Source organism: Mobula birostris, chromosome 8 (assembly GCF_030028105.1).
Source record: "Mobula birostris isolate sMobBir1 chromosome 8, sMobBir1.hap1, whole genome shotgun sequence".
Lineage (NCBI taxonomy): Eukaryota > Metazoa > Chordata > Chondrichthyes > Myliobatiformes > Myliobatidae > Mobula > Mobula birostris.
Genome location: NC_092377.1, coordinates 13,369,445 through 13,394,675, shown reverse-complemented (window position 1 = coordinate 13,394,675; position 25,231 = coordinate 13,369,445). Strand labels below are relative to the sequence as shown.

The 25,231-nt window shown below is 45.2% G+C and overlaps 1 protein-coding gene across 1 annotated transcript; it reads right to left on the bottom strand.

Moving 5' to 3' along the window:
* Positions 1–2,240: 2,240 nt before the first annotated feature.
* On the bottom strand, positions 2,241–3,993 carry cited2 (Cbp/p300-interacting transactivator, with Glu/Asp-rich carboxy-terminal domain, 2). The gene is given in 3 exon segments (XM_072264792.1): positions 2,241–3,835; positions 3,838–3,963; positions 3,966–3,993. Coding segments are annotated over 3 exon segments (720 nt in total). The 3' UTR covers positions 2,241–3,269.
* Positions 3,994–25,231: the final 21,238 nt, after the last annotated feature.

Here is a 25,231-nt window from a genome sequence, read left to right as displayed (position 1 = left end):
GCTGCTTGTATTAGAAGGCAACAACGGGTGCGGGGGGGGGGGTGAAAACATGTCACAGCCTGAAACGTTCTGTTCATTCCCCACCATAGATGCCACCGGACCTGCTGGGTTGCAGCGTTTGTGTGTGTTACTGTGGAAACTCCACTGTTTTCCTCCATTCCCATCCCAATGCAATAGGGAAAAGCTACTGACAAGCAACATTCTAGCATTCAGTGCAGTATCTGTAAAGGTCCACAACCCAAGCAAATGAATTTTCAATGAAAGGAACACCCCAAGCGATATTCAAACTTATTTCCCTGGTCAGACTAGTTTAAGCAACAAGTCTCCACTCCCATAGCACGATAAATTGCACCAACACAGTAAAAATCCAAGTTCACTGGCTGCCAATCACTCACACAAGGGCGATGTGGTTGGCATAACACTATTACAGTACCAGCAATTGGGTTTCAATTCCCACTGTTGTTTGAGGAGTTTGTCTGTTCTCCTCATGACTGTGTTTCAGCCCGATGCTCCAGTTTCCTGCCACGTTCCATGGTTAGGGTTAGTGAGTTGTAGGCATACCATCTTGGCAACACTTGCAGCCTGTCCATGAAGTGATGCTACACACGGGAGTACACGAGGGAACTCTGACAGGAATTGATAAAGTAGTGGTGGTGGTGTTGGGGGGGGGGGGGGAAAAAAAGAGTAGAGACGTTGAGGAGCCTTGCCGCTTAGGGAAAGTCCCCATTCTCCTGCCTTCTTCCTGCAACTGTTGACATCCTTACCAATCAAGAACCTAGCAACCTCTGCTCTAAATAGACCCAATGACTTGGTCTCAACAACCACCCATAGCAATGAATTCCAGATTCAGTGCCCTCTTGCTGAAGAAATTTCTTCTAATCTGTTCTAAAGGAACAGCCTTCTACTCAGACGCTGTGCCCTCTAGTCCTAGACTAGTCTCCTACAGGAAGCATCCACTCCACATACACTATCTAGGCCTTTCAATAGGTTTTCAATGCCATCTCCTCCCTCCCCCACACCATTCTACTAAACTCTAGGTACATTAACCATTTCATACCTTTGATCATTTCCATGAACCTCCTCTGGACCCGTGGAGCACATTAGATAAGGAACCCCAAAGCTGCTCACGATACCCCAAGTGCTGTTTGACTAATGCCTTGCAAAGCCTCAGCATTACAACTTTGCTTTTGTATTCTAGCCCTCTCAATATGAATGTTAACTTGGCAGTTGCCTTCCTTACCACTGACTCAACCTACAAATTAACCTTCAAGGAATACTGCACGAGGACTTCCAAGTCCCCTTGCGCCTCCCATTTTTGAACTTGCTCCCTTACACATTGTAAGTTGGGCCAGCCGATGGTGCAGTAACATCAGCACTGGACTTTAAGGTGGATGGACAACTACACTATCCATAGGGTCGACAATGTCTGGACTGCACTCAACACCATTGTAAATTAAACAAACACAGGCTAGCAGCACACAAAGGGACAGGCACACTCAAGAGCCAAGATCGTTCTGTTAATGGATCATTTTGCAACCTTTAAGAGTTCTCTCTCACACCTCCCCCACTCCAAGCATGTTAATAAAGCCATGAGGAGAGATTTAACCCTTCAGCCAAGCCAAGGAAGAATGTTATTTTGTTCTGAGCCTCTCGGTTTTGAAACCAGGGATAGTTTTTAAGCAAATGTGTTCCCTAGTTCTTAAGCTCCCAAGATGCAAGACAGTTTAATGCTATTTCCACACACAAGTGTAAAGGAGAAGAAAATATTTGTTACTCTGGATCTGATGCAACACAAAAAGATAAAGAATGCAATAATTATGAAATATAGCTTATATACACATAGATTGCATGTCCACAAGTGACACGAGACACAGTAATGTCTGTACACAAGGTGACTGACAGGAAATGACAAAGTAGTGTTGTGGAGGGGTGGGGGTGGTGTTGTTGACCAGCCTTACTGCTTGGGGAAAGTAATCCGAGTCTGGTGGTCCTGGCGTGGATGCTAGGTAGCCTCCTCCCAGAGAGGAGTGGGGGCAAACAAATTCAATAGAAAGCAACCAGAAGATGGCTTACTTGCGACGAGCAGTTTGTAAACCAAGTTCTTCTGGCCGTGCCCCTTTCAGCCCTCTTGTTTGGTGTCCCTTCCCTTCCCCCACCCCCTCAGCCAGAAAAAAAGTTGCTCAATAACTCCACAGAGAACGTCAGCCTTTAAAAGACAGGAATTCTGACAAAGGATTGGATCACTTACAAGTTACCATTATCTCCAGGGTCTTTATTATAACCTTCTCAAAATAAAGAAAGCATTGAATAATAAATTAAGAAAACACACACACATTTTCTGCAATATTTACGTTTGTAAAAAAATACTGTCCATGTTTTATCTCTCTCCCCGGCACCCCCACCCACCCCCACTCTCCCCACCCCACACCTCATGGCTTCAATACAGAATATCATTGTAAACTGTAAACCAGCAGTGTCGTGGCAAGTAAACAAAGAAACGTTAAGTATTTTTTTTAAAAAAGAAACTTTTGGGATTTTTCTCACCCCCACACTCGAGCACACCAGTACACACGCACACACATTCCAGCCCGAAACTGTCCAAACATTCACAAAACCAGAGGGAGGCAGGGAAATCAGGCCCAAAGGAATGTTGTCTTTGTGTGAAAGACCATTGTCATTAAGTTTTAAGTTACAGGATTTTCTGTTAAAGACAGGATTCTTTGTAGAAGAGGGCCGAAACCAATATATACAGTCACATCTCGTAATTTTTTCTAACCTTATCAATGCTGTTTCAAAACAAATCACTCCAGAAGCATTTTCCTCACTCCCCCTCTTCCCCTCATGCCCACAACAGACTTTGCATGCAAAGCAACAGTGATTTTTCTTTAAAGAAAAAGAGTACCCAACTTTTTTTTGTAAGAATCCCACCAAATGCTTCACAAGCCCTTGCACCACCCCCTCCTTCAAATGGTGGACAGGGTTTGAGATCAAGGGGCCCCAGTTTTCAAGCTAATATTTTGGCTTTTGGTTTCAAATGAAGATGAAAAAAAAATAACAAATCATTTAAAACGAAACAGTCGTTGCTTCTAGAACTGGTTACATGTGCCGCGACTCTGATCAAACACGATGATACAAAACAAATCACCAACACTCAGTGGGTGAAACAGTAATTTAAAAAAAAATCTCTCCGGTGTGGTTGCAAATATTGTTAGATCACTGGAAGTCTTTTTTTTTTGCATTTTGTTAAATTCTTTCCGAACACACTCTCTTCAACAGCTCACTCGGCTGGGCTGCTGTTTACAAACAAACTCGGTCATGAAGTCGAACTCATTCTGGCCCAGCCACAGTTCGGGAAGTTCTTTGATGCGATCCAAGCCCAACTCAATCACCAGGGACATCAGCACCTCTTCGTCGATAAAATCCGTGTCTATGACATTGGGGGGCAGTATTGCAGCGGACATGTGATGGTTGGGTGGCAGAGAAGGGCTGTGGTGCCTGATCTCGGCGCACTGCTGCTGCTGCTGCTGAATTGCGTTGCCCGGGTTGTGCAGCTCCGTAAGGTTGTAGTGATGCTGGTGGCCGTAGTACTGACTGGTCAATTTTTGCAAGTGCATGCTGGCAGCGAGCTGAGCGGCCGGACTGTTCCCGGACACCGGCGGTCCCATGTACTGGGGATGTGCGGGGTTTGGAGGCGCCTGCTGCTGCTGCTGTTGCCCGGAGGTGTACCTGATGCTCTGGGGAGACACGCTGCCCAAGTGAGCCACCGGCGGCTGCCTCACCCCGGGGACCAGTCCGTGCCTCATTGCCCCGTTGCCGGAGTTCACGTTACTGCCCCCGGGTAGTGCAACAAAGACCCGACGGCCGGATGCTCGCCCATCAGGCCGCCGTAAGAGTGCTGGTGCTGGGCATAAGGGTTCATAGCCATCCGCCGGACGGGTAACCCGTTGACTCCTTCGGGAAATCGCCGTGGCTCACCATCATTCGCTCGGCCATCGCTCTTCGCAGGAGGAGGAAAGTAAGAAAAATATCATTAAAATGCAGAAAATAAATGGAATGCAAAAATAAAAAAAAAACGAATCAAAACGTGACAGAGCCAGGGAAACTAAGCACACAACCCTCCAAGCAACCACAAGTCACTGCATGCCCCGTCCCGTTGCAACTTTACCCCGGTTAATTAAAAATTAAAACACATTTCCAACTTACCCGTTAAATGCACAGCAACAGTATATAAATATAAATACTTTCCCCTCCTTTCTTTGCCGTTGCTTTTAATTGACTGATCTAGAATAATAAGCGAATAAGTCGGACTAGTCCCGCTTCCTATCTGCACCTTCACTCACACCACCGCTTGCACAGAGAATGAGAACGAGTGTATATAAGAGGAGTGTATCCTCAGACGCACTTTTCCTCCTCTCCCCGGTGCCTGCTTCTTCTGCTGTGCTCAGACCCCCGCCAACTCGGAAGGATTAACCAACAAAAGATGTTCAATCGGCTGCCTCGACCACTTTTAATATAGGGCTCGCAGGGCTGGGTGCAAGACCCGCCCCGGATTCTTTCTGGAATGTGGACCGGGAGCCTCGAGAGTCAAATAGAATTCCTGGCAGTCATTGGAGGATTATGAAATAAACTGCGCACAGGGAGATTAAAATTAATGTTTTAATAAATAAGTATAATAATTTTAATTGCGTAAATATACATACAAAGGAAACAATGGACGTCTATTTGTTGTAGTATGTTAATAGTCTATTTTTAAAAAAATATTTATTTTCTTCATATTTTTTTGAAATCTTTCTATACCATAAGCTTTTTTTTGTAAACCATAAGATATATTAGGCAGAATTAGGCCATTCAGTCCATCGAGCCAGCTCTGCCATTCTATCATGGCTAATTTATTATCCCTCTTCACCCTCCCCCTTTTCCCCGTGACCTTTGACGCTCTGACTAATCAAGAACCAACCTCCGCACTGTTACACAACAGCTGGAAGGCTTTTAGACAGGTACATGGATAGGAAAGGTTAGGAGGGATATGGGCAAAGTGTGGGAATATGGGGCTGGCTTTGATGGGCATCTTGTTGATGTGAATGTGTTGCTCTGAAGGGTATGTTGCCCTTATTATTCTCTGAGTATAACACTACTTCTAAATAGCTTCTGTGATCAGTTTCACCCCCTTTTCCTCACTGATTCCTGTGGGCTCATTCTATCAGTGCTGTCCAGACCTCATCCAAGGAGGAATCTTCTGGGGTTGGAGGACACAAGGTGGCAGATGGCCTGATCTTCAACCACAGGGATATAGCAATCAACTTTTGCCATCCTCCCTCTTCCCCACCCCTCATTTTGTTCTCGGCCAAGCTGCACCTCTTCAACACTCCAGCAGAGGTCAGTGCTTTACAAATAAAAGCAGGCACCCTCCCTCTCCTCTCTGTGGGTGCTGTTGGCTTGAAGCAGGCGTGACCAGGCCAACCACCTTCCTCCGTGAGGCAGCTCACACACCTATCCGTACAAAATTATGAGGGGTATAAACAGGGTAAATGCAAGCAAGCCTTTTCTAGGAAGGTTAGGTGACATTAGAAAGGGAGGTAATGGGTTAAGCGTGAAGGTGAGATACTTAAAGGGAATCTGAGGGGGAACTTCATCACTCAGAGGGTAGTGTGACTGAGAAACAAGCTGCCAGCTGTAGTGGGTTTGATGGCAACATTTAAAAGAATGTTGGCTAGTAGGTGGATGGAAGGGGTATGGAGGGTTATGGTCCAGGTGTGGCTTGATGGGACTAGGCAGAATAACAATTGGGCACAGACTAAATGGGCTGAAGGGCCTGTTTCAGTACTGTAGTGCTCCATGACTCTATAAGTGCAAAGTGAGGGTGTCTCCAGTACAGCTGAGATCTGCTGCCTCTGAGCTTGGTGAATTACTCCTTCAACAACCTTGTGTCCAAAGTCACACATTGAAGAGCATCAGTAAATACAATCGATCTTTCGATAACTCAGCAGTTTTGCTGACAAAGTTGCCTTTTTTTTAATTACTTGAACTCAAGCTGCACTGGTGAAATTCAAACCCATATCCCAGAAGCCCTGGACACTAATTGGTGATGATTGACATATTATTGTCACATGGTTGCCTCATTTTTGGAAGGATGTGGAAGCTTTAGAAAGACTACAGAGGAGATTTTCCAGGATACTGCCTGGATTAGAGAACACGTCTTATCAGGACAGGTTGCGTGAGCTAGGTCTTTTCTCCTTGGAGTGAAGGAGGATGAGAAGTGACTTGATGGAGGTGTATAAGATGATAAGAGGCACAGGTAGAGTGGTGGGTAGCCAGTGTTATTTTCCTGGGGTGCAAATGGATAACGCAGGAGGGCCTAGTTTTAAGGTGATTATGGGGGGGGGATGTCAGAGGTAATTTTTTTAACACACTGAATGATAGGTGTGTGAAATGTGCTGGCAGGGTGCTGAAAAAGGCAGATACATTAGGGATTTTTAAGAGACTCATGGATGAAAGAAAAGTGGAGGGCTATGTTGGAAGGAAGGGTCAGATTGATCTTAGAGTAGGTCATTAGGTTGGGAAAACATCTGGACTGAAGGGTCTGTACTGTGCTGTTATGTTCTAAGTTCTAAGATGATAAGAAGGATAGACTTAGTGGCCAGCCAGGGAATTTTCCCCAGAGTGGAAATGGCTAATATGAGAGGGCATAATTTTAAGCTGATTAGAGGAAAGACTTAGGGGGAGGTCAGAGGTATGTTTTTTTACACAGAGGCAGGTGCGTGGAATGCATTGCCAGGGATAATGGTGGAGGCAGATACATTAGAGACATTTAAGAGATTCTTTGATCAGCACATGATGAAAGAAAAGAAGAGTTATGGAAGGGAAGGGTGAGATTGATTTTGGAGTAGGTTAAAGGGTCGGTATAACATCGTGAGCCAAAGGGCCTGTACCAATCAATGCTTATGTAGCGAAATACTGTGGAAAAACTTTGTTTTACATGCCATCTATACAGATAAATTCCAAAACATAAGTGCACTGGTCGGCTGTGTGGTATCTCCAAAGACTGTGTTGGTAAAAGTCATCAGTTTTGTATCTCAATAATAGTTGTGAATTCAATCTTTGCAAACTTGCCATGCCCCATCTTCTGACATGGAAATAAACCATTTGGCCCATCGAGCCTATGTTGGCTGTCAAGGCAAACTCATTAATCAGAGAAATACAGAGAACATTTACAAGGATGTTGCCAGGACTTGAGACTCTGACTTGTAGGGAAAGTTTGTAAAAGATTATGACTTTATCTTGTAGAGCAGGGGTTCCCAATCTGGGGTCCATGGACTCCTTGTTTAATGGTATTTGTCCACGGCATTAAAGTGGTTGGGAATCTCTGCCATGGAGCCTAGGAGATGAGAATGAGAGGTATACAATATTATGAGGGATATAGACAGGGTAAGTACAAGCTGGTTTTTCCCCCTCTGGTTGGGTGAGAACATAACTACAGGTTTATAGGTTAAGTGTGAAAGGTGAAACATTTAAGGGGAGCATGAGGGGGGAGCTTCTTTACTCGGAGGGTGGTGTGAGTGTGGAATAAGCTGCCAGCAGGAGTGCCATGTCCCGTCTTCATTGTAACATTACAAGAAGTTTGGATTAGGCATGGTGCATGGAGAGGGGTATGGAGAGCTGTGGGCCAAGTGCAGCTAGATGAGACTAGGCAGAAGACCATGCAAGCAAGACTAGATGGTCTGAAGGGCCTGTTTTTGAGCTGTAGTGCTCAGTAATTCTGTGCCTCTGGAAAGACAAGTTGAACAGGGGCAGTCAGCATAGTTTTGCACATGTGAGATCATGTTTTGTAAACAAAATTCTACAATATGGAAACAACCTATGCTGACTCAGTTCCTGAGCTGGTCCCGTCTTCTTACCTTTTGCCCATATCCCTCTCAACCTTTCCTATTCCTGTACCTGTCCAAATATCTTTTAATTGCTGTAATTTTACCTGCCTCTACCACTTCTTCTAGCAAGTTGTTCAAAAGCTCCCACCAACCTCTGTGTAAAAAAAAAAAGACCCTCAAATCCCCTGTGCCATGCTAGTGTCAAGTCAGTGTGATGTTATTGCAGCTTGGACGTTGGAGTTTGGAGTACATTTCTGGCGTCTCTGTAAGGAACTACCGTAATCCTCCTCGTGGAAAACGTGGGTTTCCTCTGGGTGCTCTGGTTTCCTCCCACAGTCCAAAGATGTACCAGTTGGTAGGTTAATTGGTCATTGTAAATTGCCCTATGATTAGGCTAGGGTTAAATCATGGGTGGCTGGCAGCACAGCTCAAAGGGCCAGAAGGGCCTGTTCTGGGTTGTATCTCTAAATAAATAAATAAGTAAATCCCTCATCCCTCACCTTAAACCTATGTTCCCTCTTTTTTGACTCAAATTTCAAATAATCTTTTTTATTGGAGTACATATATGTCACCACATACAACCCTGAAATTCATTTCCTTGTGGGGATTCTCAGCAAATCTGTAGAATAGTAACTATAACAGGATCGATGAAAGATCAACTAGAGAGCAGAAGACAACAAACTGTGAACGTAAATGTAAATAAATAACAAAATATAATGAGAATATGAGATAATGAGGTGAAGAGTCCTTAAGGTGCAATCATTGGTTATGGGAACATCGCAATAGATGGTCAAGTGGGTATAGTTATCCCTTTTGTTCAAGAGCCTGATGGTTGAGGGGTAATAACTGTTCTTGAACCTGCTGGTGCAAGTCCTGAGGCTCTTGTACCTTCTAGCTGATGGCAGCAGCAAGAAAGGAGCTGAGCCTGGGTGGTGAAGATCTGTGATGATTATGACTGTGTTTCATGTGGATGTGCTCAATGGTAGGGAGGACTCCGCTATTCTGCAGACAAAATGTGGTGATCTGCTTTACATATGGACAGGTAGTTCAGTCAGCGTGGCCCAGTTTGTCTGAGGGGCCTGTTCCCATGCTGTATGTGACTCTATGCCCCTCATTATCCTTTTAACCTCCATAAGAGCACCCCTCAGCCTCCTGCATGCCAGGGAAAACAGTCCCAGCCTAACAAGTCGCAAACAAGAGAAGATCTATAGATGCTGGAAATCCAAGCAACACACATAAAATGCTGGAGGAGCTCAGCAGGCCAGGCAGCATCTATAGAAAAGAAAACAGTCGGCGTTTTGGGCCGAGACCCTTCAGCATGGCTCCTCAGCAGTCCATAGATACTGCCTGGCTTGCTGAGTTCCTCCAGCATTTTGTGGGCAGGTTTACTAGAGCTGTTGGGAGAGGCTTAACTAATATGGCAGGGGTGGGGTGGGGTGGGAACCAGGATGATAGAGCTGGGGATGAGCCAGCAGATTTACAAGTAGATGAAGAGTGTAACATGAATGTAAGGAAGGACAAGCCAATGATTGAGTACAAATGCAGACAGAGCAAAGGATTAAATTGTACCACAGAGGCAAAATTCAAAAGGGCAAAGAATGCAGGACCAAGGTGCTGTATTTAAATGTGTGTAACATTTGTAATAAGGTGGACGAATTCGTGATGCAATTAGAGATTGGTTGGTATGACGTTGTGGCTGAAAGAAGGCCATGGTCGGGAGCCTAACATCAAAAGACATCGAAGTGTATAAGATGATGAGAGGAATTGATTGTGTGGATAGTCAGAGGCTTTTTCCTAGGGCTGAAATGGCTCCACAAGAGGGCACAGATTTAAGGTGCTTTGGGAGTAGGCACAGAGGAGATATCAGGTGTAAGTTTTTTACTCAGAGAGTGGTGAGTGCGTGGAATGGGCTGCAGGCAATGGCGGTGGAGGCAGATATGATAGGGTCTTTTAAGAGACTTTTGGATAGGTACATGGAGCTTAGAAAAATAGAGGGCTATGGGTAACACTAGTAATTTCTAAGGTAGGGACATGTTTGGCACAGCTTTGTAGGCCGAAGGTAGGTTTTCTATGTTCCTATGTTTCTATGACATACAGTGTATTGAAAGAACAGGCAGGAAGGCATAGGCGGTGGTGTGGCTCTGTTGGTAAGAGATGGGATTACATCTTTAGAAACAGGTGACATGGGATCAGAGAATGTTGAATCTTCATTGGTGGAGTTAAGAAACTGCAAGGGTAAAAAAAATTATGGGAATCATATATAGCCCTCCAAATAGTAGCCAAGATGTGGGGTTGAGATTGCAAAGGGAGATGAAAAGGACATGTAATAAGTGTGATGTCGCAATTGTATTGGGGGACTTCAATATGCAAGGTGTTGGGAAAATCAGGTTGATGTCGGGTTGCATGCCTATGAGACGGCTTTTTAGAGCAGCTTGTACTTGAGCCTACTCGGGGAAAGGCTATCTTTGTCTTGTGTAATAACTCAGATCTTATTAGGGAGCTTAATGTAAAGGAACCCTTAGGAGACAGTGAGAGGGAGAAGCATAACTCACGTGCATAGGGATCGCAATGGAATAATGGGAATTACAGAGCTATGAAAGAGGAGCTTGCCCAGGTGGATTATTGGAGGAAACTGGCAGTGTTGATGGCAGGACAGAGGTGGCTGAAGTTTCTGGGACTAGTTCACAAGGCGCACGATAGATATATCCCACTGAAGAAGTTCTCAAATGGCAGGGTTAGGCAACCGTGGCTGACAAGGGAAGATAAGGACTACATAAAAGCCAAGGAAAGGTAGCAAACGTGAGTGGGATGTTGGATGATTGTGAAGCTTTTAAAATCCAACAAAAGACAGCTAAAAAAGCTATAAGAAGGGAAAAGATAAAATATGAAGGGAAACTAACCAATAATATAAAACAGGATACCAAAAGTTTTTCCAGTTATATAAAGAGTAAAAGGGAGGTGAGATTTAATATTGGACCACTGGAAAATGCTGGTGAGATAGTAATAAGGGACAAAGAAATGGCAGATGGAACCTAGTGGGTGCTTTGCATCTGTCTTCACTGTGGAAGACGTAACAGTGTGCCAGAGGCCATCAGTGTCAGGAAGCAGGAGTGAGTGCCATTGCTATTACAAAGGAGAAAGTGCGAGGCAAACTGAAAGGTCTTAAGGTGGATAAGTCACCTGGACCAGATGGACTACATGACAGAATCCTGGGAGAGGTTGCTGAAGAGATAACGGATGCATTGATCATGATCTTTCAGGAATCGCTTGATTCTGGCGGTGCTGGAGGATGGAAGATTGCAAATATCATTCCATTCTTTAAGAAGGGAGGAAGGCAAAAAAAAAAGAAAATTATAGCAGTTAGCTTAACCTTAGTGGTTGGGAAAATCTTGGAGCCTGTTATTAAGGATGAGGTTTCGGGGTACATGATAAAAAAATGATAAAAAAAAAGTCAAAGTCAGCATGGTTTCTGTGAAGGCAAATCTTGCCTGACAAGTATGTTAGAGTTCTTCGAGGAACTAACAAGCAGGGTGGACAAAAGAGAGATTTACTTGGATTTTCAGAAGGCATTTAATAAGGTGCCACACATGAGGCTGCTTAACAAGATAAAATTCTACGCCGTTACAGGATAGATACCGGCATGGATAGCGGAATGGCTGACAGACAGGAGGCAGCAAGTGGGAATAAAGGGGGCCTTTTCTTCTTGACTGCTAGTGACTAGTGGTGTTCCACAGGGGTCAGTATTGGGACCACTACTTCTCATATTGTTTGTCAATGATCTAGATAATGAAATTGATGGCTTTGTGGCAGAGTTTGTGGATGATATGAAGATAGGTGGAGGGGTAGGTAGTGCTGAGGAAGCAATGTGATTGCAGCAGAACATAGAAAAATTAAAAGAATGGGCAAAAAATGGCAAATGGAATACAGTATTGGGAAATGTATGATAATACATCTTGGTAAAAGGAACAATAGTGTGGACTACTATCAAAATGGGGAGAAGGTTCAAACATTAAATGTGCAGAGGGACTTAGGAGTCCTCTTGCAAGACTCCAAGAAGGTTAATTTACAGGTTGAGTCTGTGGTAAAGAAGATAAGTGCAATGTTAGCATTTCTTTCAAGGGGAATAGAATATAAAAGCTAGGAGATACAGCAACATCCCTGTGAATCCTTTCTGCATCCTCTCTCAGCACTGAGCCCGGGTCATTAGAGCTCTTTGGCATCTGCTGTGTCGCTCTTGTGTTTTTAGCAGATTGGTTGTCATTCAGTTATACAGCATGGAAATGGACCTTTCAGACAAATCCGTGCCAACCAGCAAGCCCCCTATTCACCCCAATCCTGAACTAATCCCAAACACAAGGTTTCCTGCAGATGGTGGTGGAACTCAGCAGTTCAGGCAACATCTACGGAGGGAGTCCTGTTGAAGGTTCTTGGCCTGAGACCTCGACTGTTTTATCCCCTCACACTAAACACCGGAGGGTCCCTGCTGTGTTCTCCAGCATTTTGTGTCTGTCCTTTCCTATCTTCTTCGGCCCTTTACCTTTTCCACCTATCCTCTCCCAGCTTCTTACTTCGTCCCACCTCCCCCACCCACTAAACCTCCCTGTCACCTGCCAGATTGTGCTCCATTCCCTCCCCGGATCTTCTTATTCTGGTTTCTTCCCCCGTCCTGATGATGAAGAAGAAGAAGAAGAAGAAAGCCCTTAACTCCAAGTGGAGTCATCAGGACGCTGTCATGACGGCATTTTTTTAGCAGACTTTCTTACTTTTACGAGGCCGAGTTGCTAGCTCGACGCTCAACCCAGCACGGATGGAAAGTGTGCAAGGGAGCCGGCTGGATTCGAACTTGGGAGCCTTTGCTCCGAAGTCCGGCGCTGATGCCACTACGCCACCAGCCGGCTTCCTGATGAAGGGTCTCAGGCTGAAACGTGGATAGTTTATCCCTTCCATTGATACTACCTAACCTGCTGAGTTCCTCTTTGACTAATCCCAGTTTGTTCTTCCCAGATCCACCCCTCACCCACCCACTTGGCAACCGCCAGGTACGGGATGTTGCTTTGCAGAACAGCGTGACCAAAGTTAATACAGACACGTGTGCATTTTGATCTGATATACGGGCAGAGATTTGGACACAGCATTGTTCTCAGTTTATTTTCTAATTATTATCACCAAGTGACTGCCTGATCCGAGCAATTTATGATCTCACTGCAGGTCTGTTTTACCACTTGCTGAGCTTCAGCTCATTATAGATAATTTGAATATACACCCATCTCTCTATAAAACTATTCATTCTGAGTAGGAATGAAATATTTGGCATGGATTCCTATCACTGATAGAAACCTAACATAGTGCTTTACAGCACAGTACAGACTCTTTGGCCCATGATGTTTTGCCTGCCTTTTAACCTACTCCAAGATCAATCTAACCCTTCCCTCCCACATAGCCCTCCGTTTACCTTTCATCTACCTGCCCTGCCGCAGGAGAGCAGCATCCATCGCCAGGGACCCCACCACCCAGACCATGCTCTCTTCTCGTTGCTGCCACCAGGAAGAAGGAGCAGGAGCTTCAGGTCTCACACCACCAGGTTCAGGAACAGTTTTTACCCGTCAACCATCAGGCTGTTGAACCAGAGGTGCAAACTTCACTCCACTTCACTTGCCCTGTCATTGAAATGTTCCCATAACCAATGGATTCACTTTCAAGGACTCTTCACCTCATTTTCTCAATACATATTGCGTATTTATTTATTATTGTTATTATTTATTTTGTATTTACACAGTCTGTTATCTTTTGCCCATTGGCTCTCCACCCTGTTGGGTGCAGTCTTTCATTGATTCTGTGATGATTATTGGATTTATTGAGTATACTCACAAGAAAAGGGAATCTCGGGGTTTTATGCAGTGACATATACGTATGTACTTTGATAATAAATTTATTTTGAACTTTAAACTTTGATATCTAAGAGTCTCTTAAATGGCCCTAATGTATGTATATCTGCCTCTACTACCACTCCTGGCAATGCATTTTATGCACCCACCACTCTCTGTGTAATAAAACCTACCCCTGACAGCCCCCCCCTATATTTTCCTCAAACAATATTTGAAGTATGTCCCCCTGTATTAGCCATCCCTGCCCTGGGAAAAAGGTGCTGGTTCTTCACTTTGTCTATGCCTTTTATCCTTTTGTACATCTCTACCAAATTGCCTCACATCCTCCTTTACTCCTTTGCCTTAGCTTGCTCAACCAATCCTCATAAGACATGATCTCATCCAGGCAGCACCCTGGTGGAAACAAGAGAAAATCTGCAGATGCTGGAAATCCAAGCAACATGTACAAAATACTGGAGAAACTCAGCAGGCCAGGTAGCACCTATAGAAAAGAGTAAACAGTCGACGTTTTGGGCTGAGACCCTTCATCACGACTGGTCATCAGACTGAGTCCAGATGAAAGGTCTCGGCCCAAAACGTCGACTGTTTACTCTTTTCTATAGATGCTGCCCGGCCTGCTGAGTTCCTTCAGCATTTTAAGCGTACCGGTGAACTTCCTCTGCACGCTCCCGAAAGCATCCACATCTTTCCTATGATGAGGTGACCAGAACTGAAGTCAATATTCCAAGTGTGGTCTAATTAAAGCTTTATAGAGCTGCAACATTACCTCCTGGCTCAGAACTAAGTCCTCCAACTAATGCAGGCCAACACGCCATTTACCTTTCTTAACTAGCCTAAGCATGGCAACTTTGAGGGATCTATGGATATGGAACTCAAGATCACTCTATTCCTCCACTCTGGTAAGAATCCTGCCATTAACTCTGCCTTCTGGCTTCAAGTCCAACCTTCCGAAGTAAAACAACTCACTCTTCACCTGATTGAACTCCCTCTGCAGCTACCCAGCTCTAATAGTTACTTCGAATACAGGATTTAGATTAGATTATGAGGGCACACAGTCCTCTTTTATTGTCATTTAGTAATGCATGCACTAAGAAATGATACAATATTCCTCCGGTGTGATATCACAGAAACACAGGACAGACCAAGACTGAAAAACTAACAAGAACCACATAATTATACATATAGTTACAACAGTGCAACAATGCCATAATTTGATGAAGAACAGGCCATGGGCACAGTAAAGAAGTTCAAAGTCTCTCGAAAGTCCCACGTCTCGCGCAGACAGGAGAAGGAAGAAAACTCTCCCTGCCATGCCCGACTACAGCCCGACTCTGAGTCGTCCAAAAACTTCGAGCTCTGATCAGCCCTCCGACACCGAATACTGAGCACCATCTCTGCCGAACGCTTCAACCCCAGCCTCGGTGGCCAGCAGCAGGCAAAGCTGGGGATTTTGGGGCCTTCCCTCCGGAGATTCTCGATTGCACAATAGCAGCGGCAGCGAACCGGGCATTTCAGAAGTTTTCTCCAGATGTTCCTCTGCTTCTCACGTCTGTCTCCATCAAATCAGAATTGTGCATGGCATCCTACTTACAAATACGATATCAAATATACGTATATGTGCTGTATATGTATTACATTATCATTATGAAAAAGTACTCATGTTAAATGCAGATAGCCAGAATCTAGTTTCTATAAGTGTAGGGGTGGCATGGTAGTGTAACAGTTGGTGGAATGGTATGACAACCTGGGTTCGTTTCCCAGGAGGGAGGTCTGTAGGGAGCTTGGCTCTCCCCGTAACCGTGTAGGTTTCCTCTGGGTGCTCCAGTTTCCTCCCATATTTCAAAGACGCACAGGGGTTTCAAAACTGGGGTCTGCCGGCCCTTTGCATAATGGTATTGGTCCATGGCATAAAAAAGTTTGGGAACCCCTGGGTTAGTAGGTTAATTGGTTACATGTGTGTAATTGGGCAGTGCAGGCTTGTTGGGCCAGAAGGGCCTGATTCTGTGACTCTCTAACACTGGCTCCACTTTTATAGATTAGAGCTGGTAACATCTATGAATTATGTCTAGAATATGACAATGAAGGGGCCCACCAGGGTTAGAGAGGGCATGTGGGATAAGGACTTGGGTTGCAGAAAGGCTGGCTGGGGGAGACCCGGTAGAAGATTATAAAGTTATGAGAGGCCCAGCAAAGAGCAGAGAGCAGCAACTTTCTCCTCAGGATTGCAAACCAGATTGAAGGCATGCATTTAGGTGAGAGGGGGAAAACTCAAGAGACATGCACGGGGCAAGGGTTTTAGAGAGCGGTGAGTGCCTGGAATGTGCTGTCAGGGGTGGTGGGGTAGGCAAATAAGAAGCGGTTACATAGGTACATGAATATGTAGAGAATGGAGGGATGGAACATGTGCAGGCAAAAGGAATTAGGTGAAATTAGCATATTTAGTTAGGAGCACCCTGGATTGAAGGGCTTGTTTCTGTGCTGTACTGTGCAATTTTCTATGCTCTGTGTTCTTTTTCTATGTAGATACACACTAGTCCTCCAAGAGGACCACAACCTTGTCGTGGTTTGGAAGTCAGCGTGCCTCAATGACCTGGAGGGCTATGCTGGCTGGAGTTTGGGCCTTGTGCTTTGGCTCTTGGTAGGGTCACTCATGCCAAGCAGGTCAAAGGGTGGAGGCCAGACTAAGGGTGGTCCACCAGCCCTCCAAGTTTGGGGGCTCAGCTCAGGGTTAACAACCCTGAGTGGTAAAACAGAATTGTTGGAGAATCAGCAATGAAGAATCCTTCTCCATCTGAATGCGACGGTATTCCTGAAACTCCACCCGGGACTTGCATAACTGACAGCAGTGAAAACCGAGAGGTCCTCCATCTCTGAACACCGCCAGAGATGGAGGACCTTCATTGCTGTGCTAAATGCCAGTGGTGTAGTGGGCAGCTAGACAGACTACTGCAGATGCTGAAAACCTGAAATAAATCTATTCACCGCTCAGTAAATATGTATTTACTGAGCCTTGTATTTACGGAGTCTTGGGATTCACATTGCCGAGATTGATCGGCCAGGCTATGGACTTGTTTAGGGGGATTTTGAGGTTCATGTTGCATGTGTTCCTGGATTCTGGTTACCGTTTGCATTGCTGCTTTTGAGCGATTTGACCGGGGCAATCGATGCGGACTGGGGTGCTTCAGCAAAGAATGACCCTGCAACCCGCAATGGCTAGCAGCGCGGCGCTGAACAGAACTAAACTGAATACTACTAGTTTGATGTCTGATATTCTATATGTTGTTCGCTCGCTTTTTGCCATTTACGCAATTTGTTCTTTTTTTCACGCGCTGGTTGTACAATGTTTTTTTGAACAGGTTCCATGATGTCTCTTGGTTTCATGGCTGCTTGCGAGAGGGCGAATCTCAGAGTTAATCCTGTACACATACCTTGATAATAAATGTACTTTGAATCTTTGAATCATTGAAACATAACCTAACACATAGGAGAATTAGGCCATTTGGCCCATTGAGTCTGCTGCACCATTTGATCGTAGCTGATTTATTTTCCCTCTCAAAACCATACAGTACAGAACAGGCCCTTCTTAACCTACTCAAAGATTCCTTCCCTCCATTTATCGTTAATCCATATGCTTATTTTAAATGTCCCTAAAGAATCTGCCTCTACCAATACACCAACCAGACAGTGCTTTTCGCACACCAACCACTCTCTGTAAAAAAGACAACTTCTTACCCCCCCCCCCCGTTATACTTTCGCCCAATCACCAAAAGTTAGGACTGGTTCACAAGTGACTAGCGGTGTGATGTAAAAGTCACACCGGTTTATTATCTGTATTGATGATTTAGATGACCATACAGTTAACGGGATCAGCAAATTTGCAAATAGCACTAAGATTGGGGGTGTAGTTGGACAGTGAGTAGAACTTTTTAAGCTTGCAGCAGGATCTGAACCAGCTGGGAAAATGGGCTGAAAAATGGCAGATGGAGCTTAATGCAGTCAAGTGTGAGGTGTTGCATTCTGGGAGGACAAACCAGGGTAGGACTTACACAGTAGGGCACTGCAAGTGTGATAGAATAGAAGGACGTTCGAGCACGTCCACAATTCCTTGAAAGTAGCGTCACAGGAAGATAGGGTCATAAAGAGAGCTTTTGACACATTGGCCTTCATATACAAAAAATATTGAATACAGGAGATGGAAAGTTATGTTGAAGTTGTATAAGATGTTGGTGAGGCCTAATTTGGAGCATTGTGTGCAGTTTTTATCTCCTTTCTACGAGAAAGATATCAGTAAGATTGAAAGACTGCAGAGAAAATGTACAAGGATGTTGCCGAGACTCGAGGACCTGAGTAGGTTGTATAGGTTGTATAGGTTCAATAGGTTAGGACCTTATTCCATGGAGTGAAAGAGAATGAGGGGAAATCTTATATATATATAAGGCATCCGTTAGTCCTGCGAGACCATGGATCTGTGCCTGGAAAGTCTTCACTCTCCAGGGCGCAGGCCTGGGCAAGGTTGTATGGAAGACCAGCAGTTGCCCATGCTGCAAGTCTCCCCTCTCCACGACACCAATGTTGTCCAAGGGAAGGGTAAGGGCCGATACAGCTTGGAGAGCACTGTGTGGTTAGGTGCCTTGCTCAAGGACACAACACGCTGCCTCGGCTGGGGCTCGAACTCACGACCTTCAGGTTGCTAGTCGAGTGCCTTAATCGCTTGGCCAAGTGCCCACAATCTTATAGGAAAATTAAAAAAAATTAGTTAGAAAATTAGGACATAGCCAGGGTGAATGCTTTTAGGCTCCCCCCCCCCATGTTGGGTGAAACGTCATAGGTTAAAGGTGAAGTGTGAAATATAAAAGCAACATTTGAGGGGAGACTTCTTCACGCAGAAGTGGTGCAAGTGTGGGATGAGTGTCCAGCGGAAGTAGGTACATTGATGGTGAGGATATGAAGGGATATGGTCCGGATGCAAGTAGCTGGAACTGGTTGAAGATCAATTCAGCTGAAGGGCCTAAGACCATACGACATAGGAACAGAATTAGGCCATTCAGCTCAACATCTGCTCTGCCACTGCATCATGGATGATTTGTTATCCCTCTCAGCCCCATTCCCCTGCCTCCCCCCCGTGGGCTCTGACACTCTTGCTAATCTATCAACCTCTGCTTTAAATATACCCAATGACTTGGCCTCCACAGACGTCTTTGTCAGCGAATTTCACAGATTCACCACCCTCTGGCTGAAGAAATCCCTCTTCTCTGTTTTAAAGGGACATCCTTGTTTTCTGAGACTGTAGCTTTTGGTCCTAGACTCCTCCGCTACAGGGAACAACCTTTTCACATCCACATCTGTGCTGTAGTACTCTATGACTCTAAATAAGAGCCTTAAGTTGCATCAAGGCTAATGCAGATGACTTTGGACAGGAGCTTGCAATAGTTGACTGGGAGGGGCTGTTTGGAGGCAAAGGGGTTTCAGGCAGTGGGAGGATTTTAAGGGTGACATAGAGCTCAGGGACAGCAATACCCCTGTTAAAGTGAAGGGCAAGGCTGGCAGGCTGAGAGAACTGGTTTCTCTGGTTTCTTCCTGCACGCTTCCACTTTCAATTGCCTCTTGTTCCTCTGCTGCCTTCTTCGCAGCAGCATCTGCCCACTCATTTCTCTTCTATTTCGGGCTCTCACCTTTCTGATGCGCTTTTACCTTAATCACTGCCACCTCTTCTGGCAGGCTCACTGCTTCCAGTAGCTGTTGTATTAGGTGCCCATGCTGAATATTAGCACCTGTTGAAGTTATGAGTCCTTGTCGTGCCCAAGCCATTAGGTAATCATGCACCACCCCGAATGCATACCGGCTGTCGGTATTTATATTTACCCGTCTGCCCTCACTGCAGCATAGAGCTTCTATCAGAGCTACCAGTTCTGCTACCTGAGCTGAGCAACCCCCTGGCTGTGCTCCTGAAGTTAACTCTTCACCTGTTTCCTTTACGACAGCCCACCCAGTTCATGGTTTCCCATCTATGTACCTCCTAGACCCATCTATAAAGATTTCATCTGCCGTTCCTTTCAGAGGTGTTTCCTTCACACCGATATCTTCTTCCTTGACAATTTCCATTTGGCACTCATGTGCTTCTCTATCTGTTAGGATGGTGCTCGCGGGATTCTCCCCACTGTCTCTAGTTATGGTTACTGATTTGTCCTTTGGAATGAGAACTGCCTCCCAAGCTGCTCTTCGGCTGTCGGTGACTGCCCTCAGCCTCCCTGTGTTCAGGAGCTCTACAATGGTATGGGGTGTGTGTAGGATCATTTGCCCCATCATCACAACTCATTTGCTTACTTGCACCGCCCACGCGGCACAGTCTAAAGCTGCAATGCAGCGGGGTAGTCCTGCTGCAAAGGGGTCCTGTTTTGTAGAGTAATAGGCCACCGGCCTTCTGGAGCCCCCATGTAGTACCGCATAGTACATAGTACCCTCCCTCGTTACTACAGTATCGGCGAAAAGGGCAAGCTGCATCTGGTAACCCCAGTGCGGGTGCAGAAACCAGGGCTTTCTTGATTTCTGTAAAGGCCTTTTCCTCTTCTGACCCCACTTTATTTCTTCCAGAGGGGGCTTCCCTCCTTTAATCAAGGCCTGAGTCGGGGCCGCTAGTGCTGATAACCCCGGTATAAAATTTTGGCAGTAGTTAAGCAAACCTATCACCTTCCTCACTCCCCCCTTACGTTGACTGGGAGCTGATCGCTGAACGCCTGTCATCTGACATGTCCTTCCTCCCTGTGTCGTGAGTGAAATCACTGGAGAGAGAGTTACTGGTAGAAACAAAGCAGCTTCTTTATTCAACTAAACAGGTTCAGCAAGCATCATCATACAAGACGCTTTCGGTGGAAAGGTCTGCTGCCCAACGTGGGGCTCAATATTTGTTTGTTACACACACAAAGGACGTTCCATATTTACAAAGTATAGACAAGGCTTTCTTTTGAAGCTACATACAAACTTCACACCTCCTGATTACACCCATCCCACCGGCGCCAGCAGCATCTGGACTGGTATTCAGAAATCCATTGTTCCAAACCAAATCCACAACACATTTATGTGCTCAACATGAAGGACAATGCATATGTACAAAGAGTAGATAACGTTGTCTTTGAAACCATGTGCAAAACTTAACACCTGATTACATTCACCCAACAGATGCCAGCAGGTCTGGGCTGGTATTCACAGTTTTTAGGAAATGCATTGTTACAAATGGACTGGGATTCTGATATTCACAGCTTTCAGGAAATGCATTGTCAAGGAACAAAAGACTGATGGCTGAAGCCATTTACTAAGTGTTAATCACCTAAACCCAAAAATTACCATAACAGGCCTGAGAAGGAAAATTGGATCGGCCATGATGAAATGGCGGAGCAGACTCAATGGGCCAAATGGCCTAATTGTGCTCCTATATCTTATGGTGTTATGGCCTTATGGTACCACAGTTGTTACCTGGTTTGGACTTGGTTGATTTTTGTTAAGTCATAGGATGGTTTGGGGACAGTGAAGGGTGCTTGGGTCAGGTTATGGAGCTAGATACAGGAATGAGAAGGAGGTAGATTCAGGGGCAGTAAATGAAGGGACTGGGAAGGGGTTTGAATCTAGTCGGTGAGCTCCATGGTTGAACGTCAGTGATCCCGGATGTCAAGAGGGCAGGCGCTGAGGAGATCAGCAATGTCCAAGTCAGCAAGTCCAGTCCTGGATCGAAGGTCCATACAGGCGACGACACCCGAGGGCCAGTGGCTTCCCATCTCACTGGAGTTGGAGGTCCTTGCAAGTCCACTACATCAAGTCCTTCAGTCCAGCTTTCCCCATTCCCTTGCAGCCATACCCAAGTGCTCAAGTTCCGATCAACTCACTTCTGGCCGATTAACCCTTCAGTGCATCTTTGGGGTGTGGGATAAAATTTGGAATCACTGCCAGAAGTCAAAGGATCAAGTTCCTGGAGCTGCAAGACAGCAATGCTGGCTTGAACAAAAGACGAACTGCTGGAGGAACCCAGGTGGTTGAATTGCATCTGTCTTGGGGGATAGGAACTGTTTATCCTGTTTTTTCTCAATGCTCTTGTATTTACCTCCATTTTGTCTTGCGGATTATGCAGTTGCTGGAAATCCAGATTAACACACACAAAATACTGGCGGAATTCAGCAGGTCAAGCAGTATCTTTGGAAAGGAATAAGCAGTCGACATTTTGGATTGAGACCCAAAAGTTCAAAGTTCAAAGTACATATATGTCACCATATACATCCCTGAGATTCATTTTCTTGTGGGCAAACTCAGCAAATCTGCAGAATAGTGACTATAACAGGATCAATGAAAGATTAACCTTGAGTGCAGAAGACAACAATCTGTGCAAATGCAAATATAAGTAAATAGCAATAAATAACAAGAGCATGAGATAATGAGATAAAGAGTCCTTAAAGAGAGATCATTGGTTCATCAGGATTGGAAAAGAAATTGGGGGGGATGTGGTAAAAGCCAGAATAAACATAGACATAGAAAATAGGTGCAGGAGTAGGCCATTCGGCCCTTCGAGCCTGCACCGCCATTCAGTATGATAGAAGGTTCAGGAGAGGGAAGGAGTTACAAGCTGGCAGGTGATAGGTGAGACCAGATGAGGGAGAAGGTGGGTGGGTGGAGGAGGTGGGATGATGAAGTGAGAAACTGGGAGATGGTAAGTGGAAAAGGTAAAGGGCTGAAGAAGAAAGGATCTGATAAGGTAGTGGACCATGGGAGAAAATGAAGGAGGCAGGGCACCAGAGGGAAGCAATAGGCAGGTGAAGAGAAGAGAAAGGGTAAGCGGGGAACCAGAACAGAGAATGGAAAAAGAGAGAAGGGGAAAGGGAAGGGATTACCGGAAGTTAGGGAAATCACTGTTCATGGCGTCAGGTTGGACAGAATATGAGGTGATGCTCCTCCAGCCCGTGTTTGGCCTCATTGTGGCAGTAGAGGGGGTCAAGGACCGAAATGCTGGAATGCAAATGCGAATTGGAATTAAAATGGCTGGGCACTGGGAAACCTTGCATGTTGTGGACAGAACGTCGAGCACCTTGGTATTCTGGCTTCTTCCCCCTTCCTTTCCAGTCCTGATGCAAGGTTTTGGCCCTAAACATCAACTCCCTATTCCTTGGTGCAGATGCTTCTGGACTTTCTGAGCTCCTCCAGCATTTTGTGTGTGCCACATGGCATCTCCACAGATGCTGCTTGAGCCACTGAGCAGATTGTTCTCTTTTCTGCAGATTCCAGAATCTGCATGTAACTGCGTGTTTCAATGTACATGTGAGAAATAGGTTTGAATCTTGAAACTGAATCTGAGGTACAATAATAACGTTTAAGAGAGACTTCAACAGGTTTATGAATAGGAAAGGTTTTGGAGGGTTATGGGCCAGATGGGACGAGCTGAGATGGGCATCTTGGTCATTGTGGGTGAGTTCTTCTCCATGGATCGTCACCTGTGGAGATGCTCCTGAGTTCCTGAGATCCTGAGAAGGATGCAATCTGGTGGTTAGTCATCTGGTGCTTAGCAACTGCTGAAGTCACCCATGGCAGTAAGATTAAGGGGGAGCTTCTAGACAAACAGCAATCCAATCAAGACCCCAATGGTGAAGCTGGCGGAAGGTGGTGACACATCACTGTGGCAGTGAAGGCGGAGAAAGTCTGCAACAGGGAAGGGTCCCCAGTCATCGTGCATTCCATGCCACTGGACCCTGACGCTGATCAGTCAAAGACCGTGTGGTACCTCCCTGTGCATCAGCCTCCCCATGTTAAATAAAGTCACACACAGGGGTTCTCCATTAAGGGAATCCTCCCTAACATTCTGACTATTTGGAAACTGGATTGGCTTCGATAGCCGCCTGAGGACCCAGCAACAGACTTTGGAGAATATCATACTCAACTCGAGTGATTGCACTAGTACTACGAACAAGTTGAGGCTGTCTACAAGAAGGGTCAGAGCCGTCTCTATTTCCTGAGGAGACTGAGGTCCTTTAACATCTGCTGGGCGACGCTGAGGATGTTCTACGAGTCTGTGGTGGCCAGTACGATTATGTTTGCTGTTGTGTGCTGGGGCAGCAGACACCAACAGAATCAACAAACTCATTCGTAAGGCCAGTGATGTTGTGGGGATGGAACTGGACTCTCTGATGGTGGTGTCTGAAAAGAGGATGCTGTCCAATTTGCACGCCGTCTTGGACAATGTCTCCCATCCACTACATAATGTACTGGTTGGGCACAGGAGTACATTCAGCCAGAGACTCATTCCACCGAGATGCAACACAGAGCATCATAGGAAGTCATTCCTGCCTGTGGCCATCAAACTTTACAACTCTTCCCTTGGAGGGTCAGACACCCTGAGCCAATAGGCTGGACCTGGACTTATTTCCTGGCATAATTTACATATTGCTATTTAACTATTTATGGTTTTATTACTATTTAATTATTTATGGTGCACGTTGGTGTAACGAAAACCAATTTCCCCCAGGATCAATAAAGTATGACTATGACTATTGGGCCAAAGCACCTGTTTACGTACTTTATTCCTCTATCTATGCCTCTTGAGTTTTTCATTGTACAAAGTTTTGTAACCAGGAATATTAGTTCAGATAGCAGCGGACATAGGACCTGTTAAGAAGATACCAAAAGTTTTTTTCAGATATATAAAGAATAAAAGAGAGGCAAAAGTGGATATTGGACTGCTGAAAATGATGCTGGAGAGATAGTAATGGGGGACAAAGAAATGACAGACAAACTTATTAAGCGCTTTGTGTGGAGGACTTCAGCACTGTGGGAGACTCTAGCTGTATGCCAGAAATTCAAGAGTGTTGGGGGCAGAATTGAGGGAAGTTGCTATTACTGAGGAGAAGGTGCTTGGGAAGCTGAAAAGTCTATAGGTAGATAAGTCACCTGGACCAGATGGACTACAGCCCAGTTTTCGGAAAGATGTGGCTGAAGTGATTGTGGAGGCACTAGGAATGATCCTTCAAGAATCACTAGATTCTGGAATGGTTCTGGATGACTGGAAAATTGTAAAATCCTCTCTTTAACAAGGAAGGGAGGCAAAAGAATGGAAATTATAGAGTAATTAGCCTGACTTCAGTGGTTGGGAAGATGTTGTAGTCATTTATTAAAGATGAGGTTTCGGGGTACCTGAAGGCACATGATAAAGTAGGCCAGAGTCAGCATGTTTTCCTTGCTTGATAAATCTTTTGGAATCCTTTGAGGAACTAACAGGCAGGATAGACAGTGGCTGTTGTGTACTTGGATTTTCAGAAGACCTTTGACAAGGTACCAATTTCTGAAGATACTTGGAATGAAATTTTTAAATTGGTTAATACCTCATCGTTACGTGCCCGTCATTCCCTTCTACAATTCAAAGTGGTTGATAGGGCCCACACAACTAAAAATAAGCTCTCTCGTTTTTATTCGGATATATCTCCTCATTGTGATAGATGTAATAACAGAGAA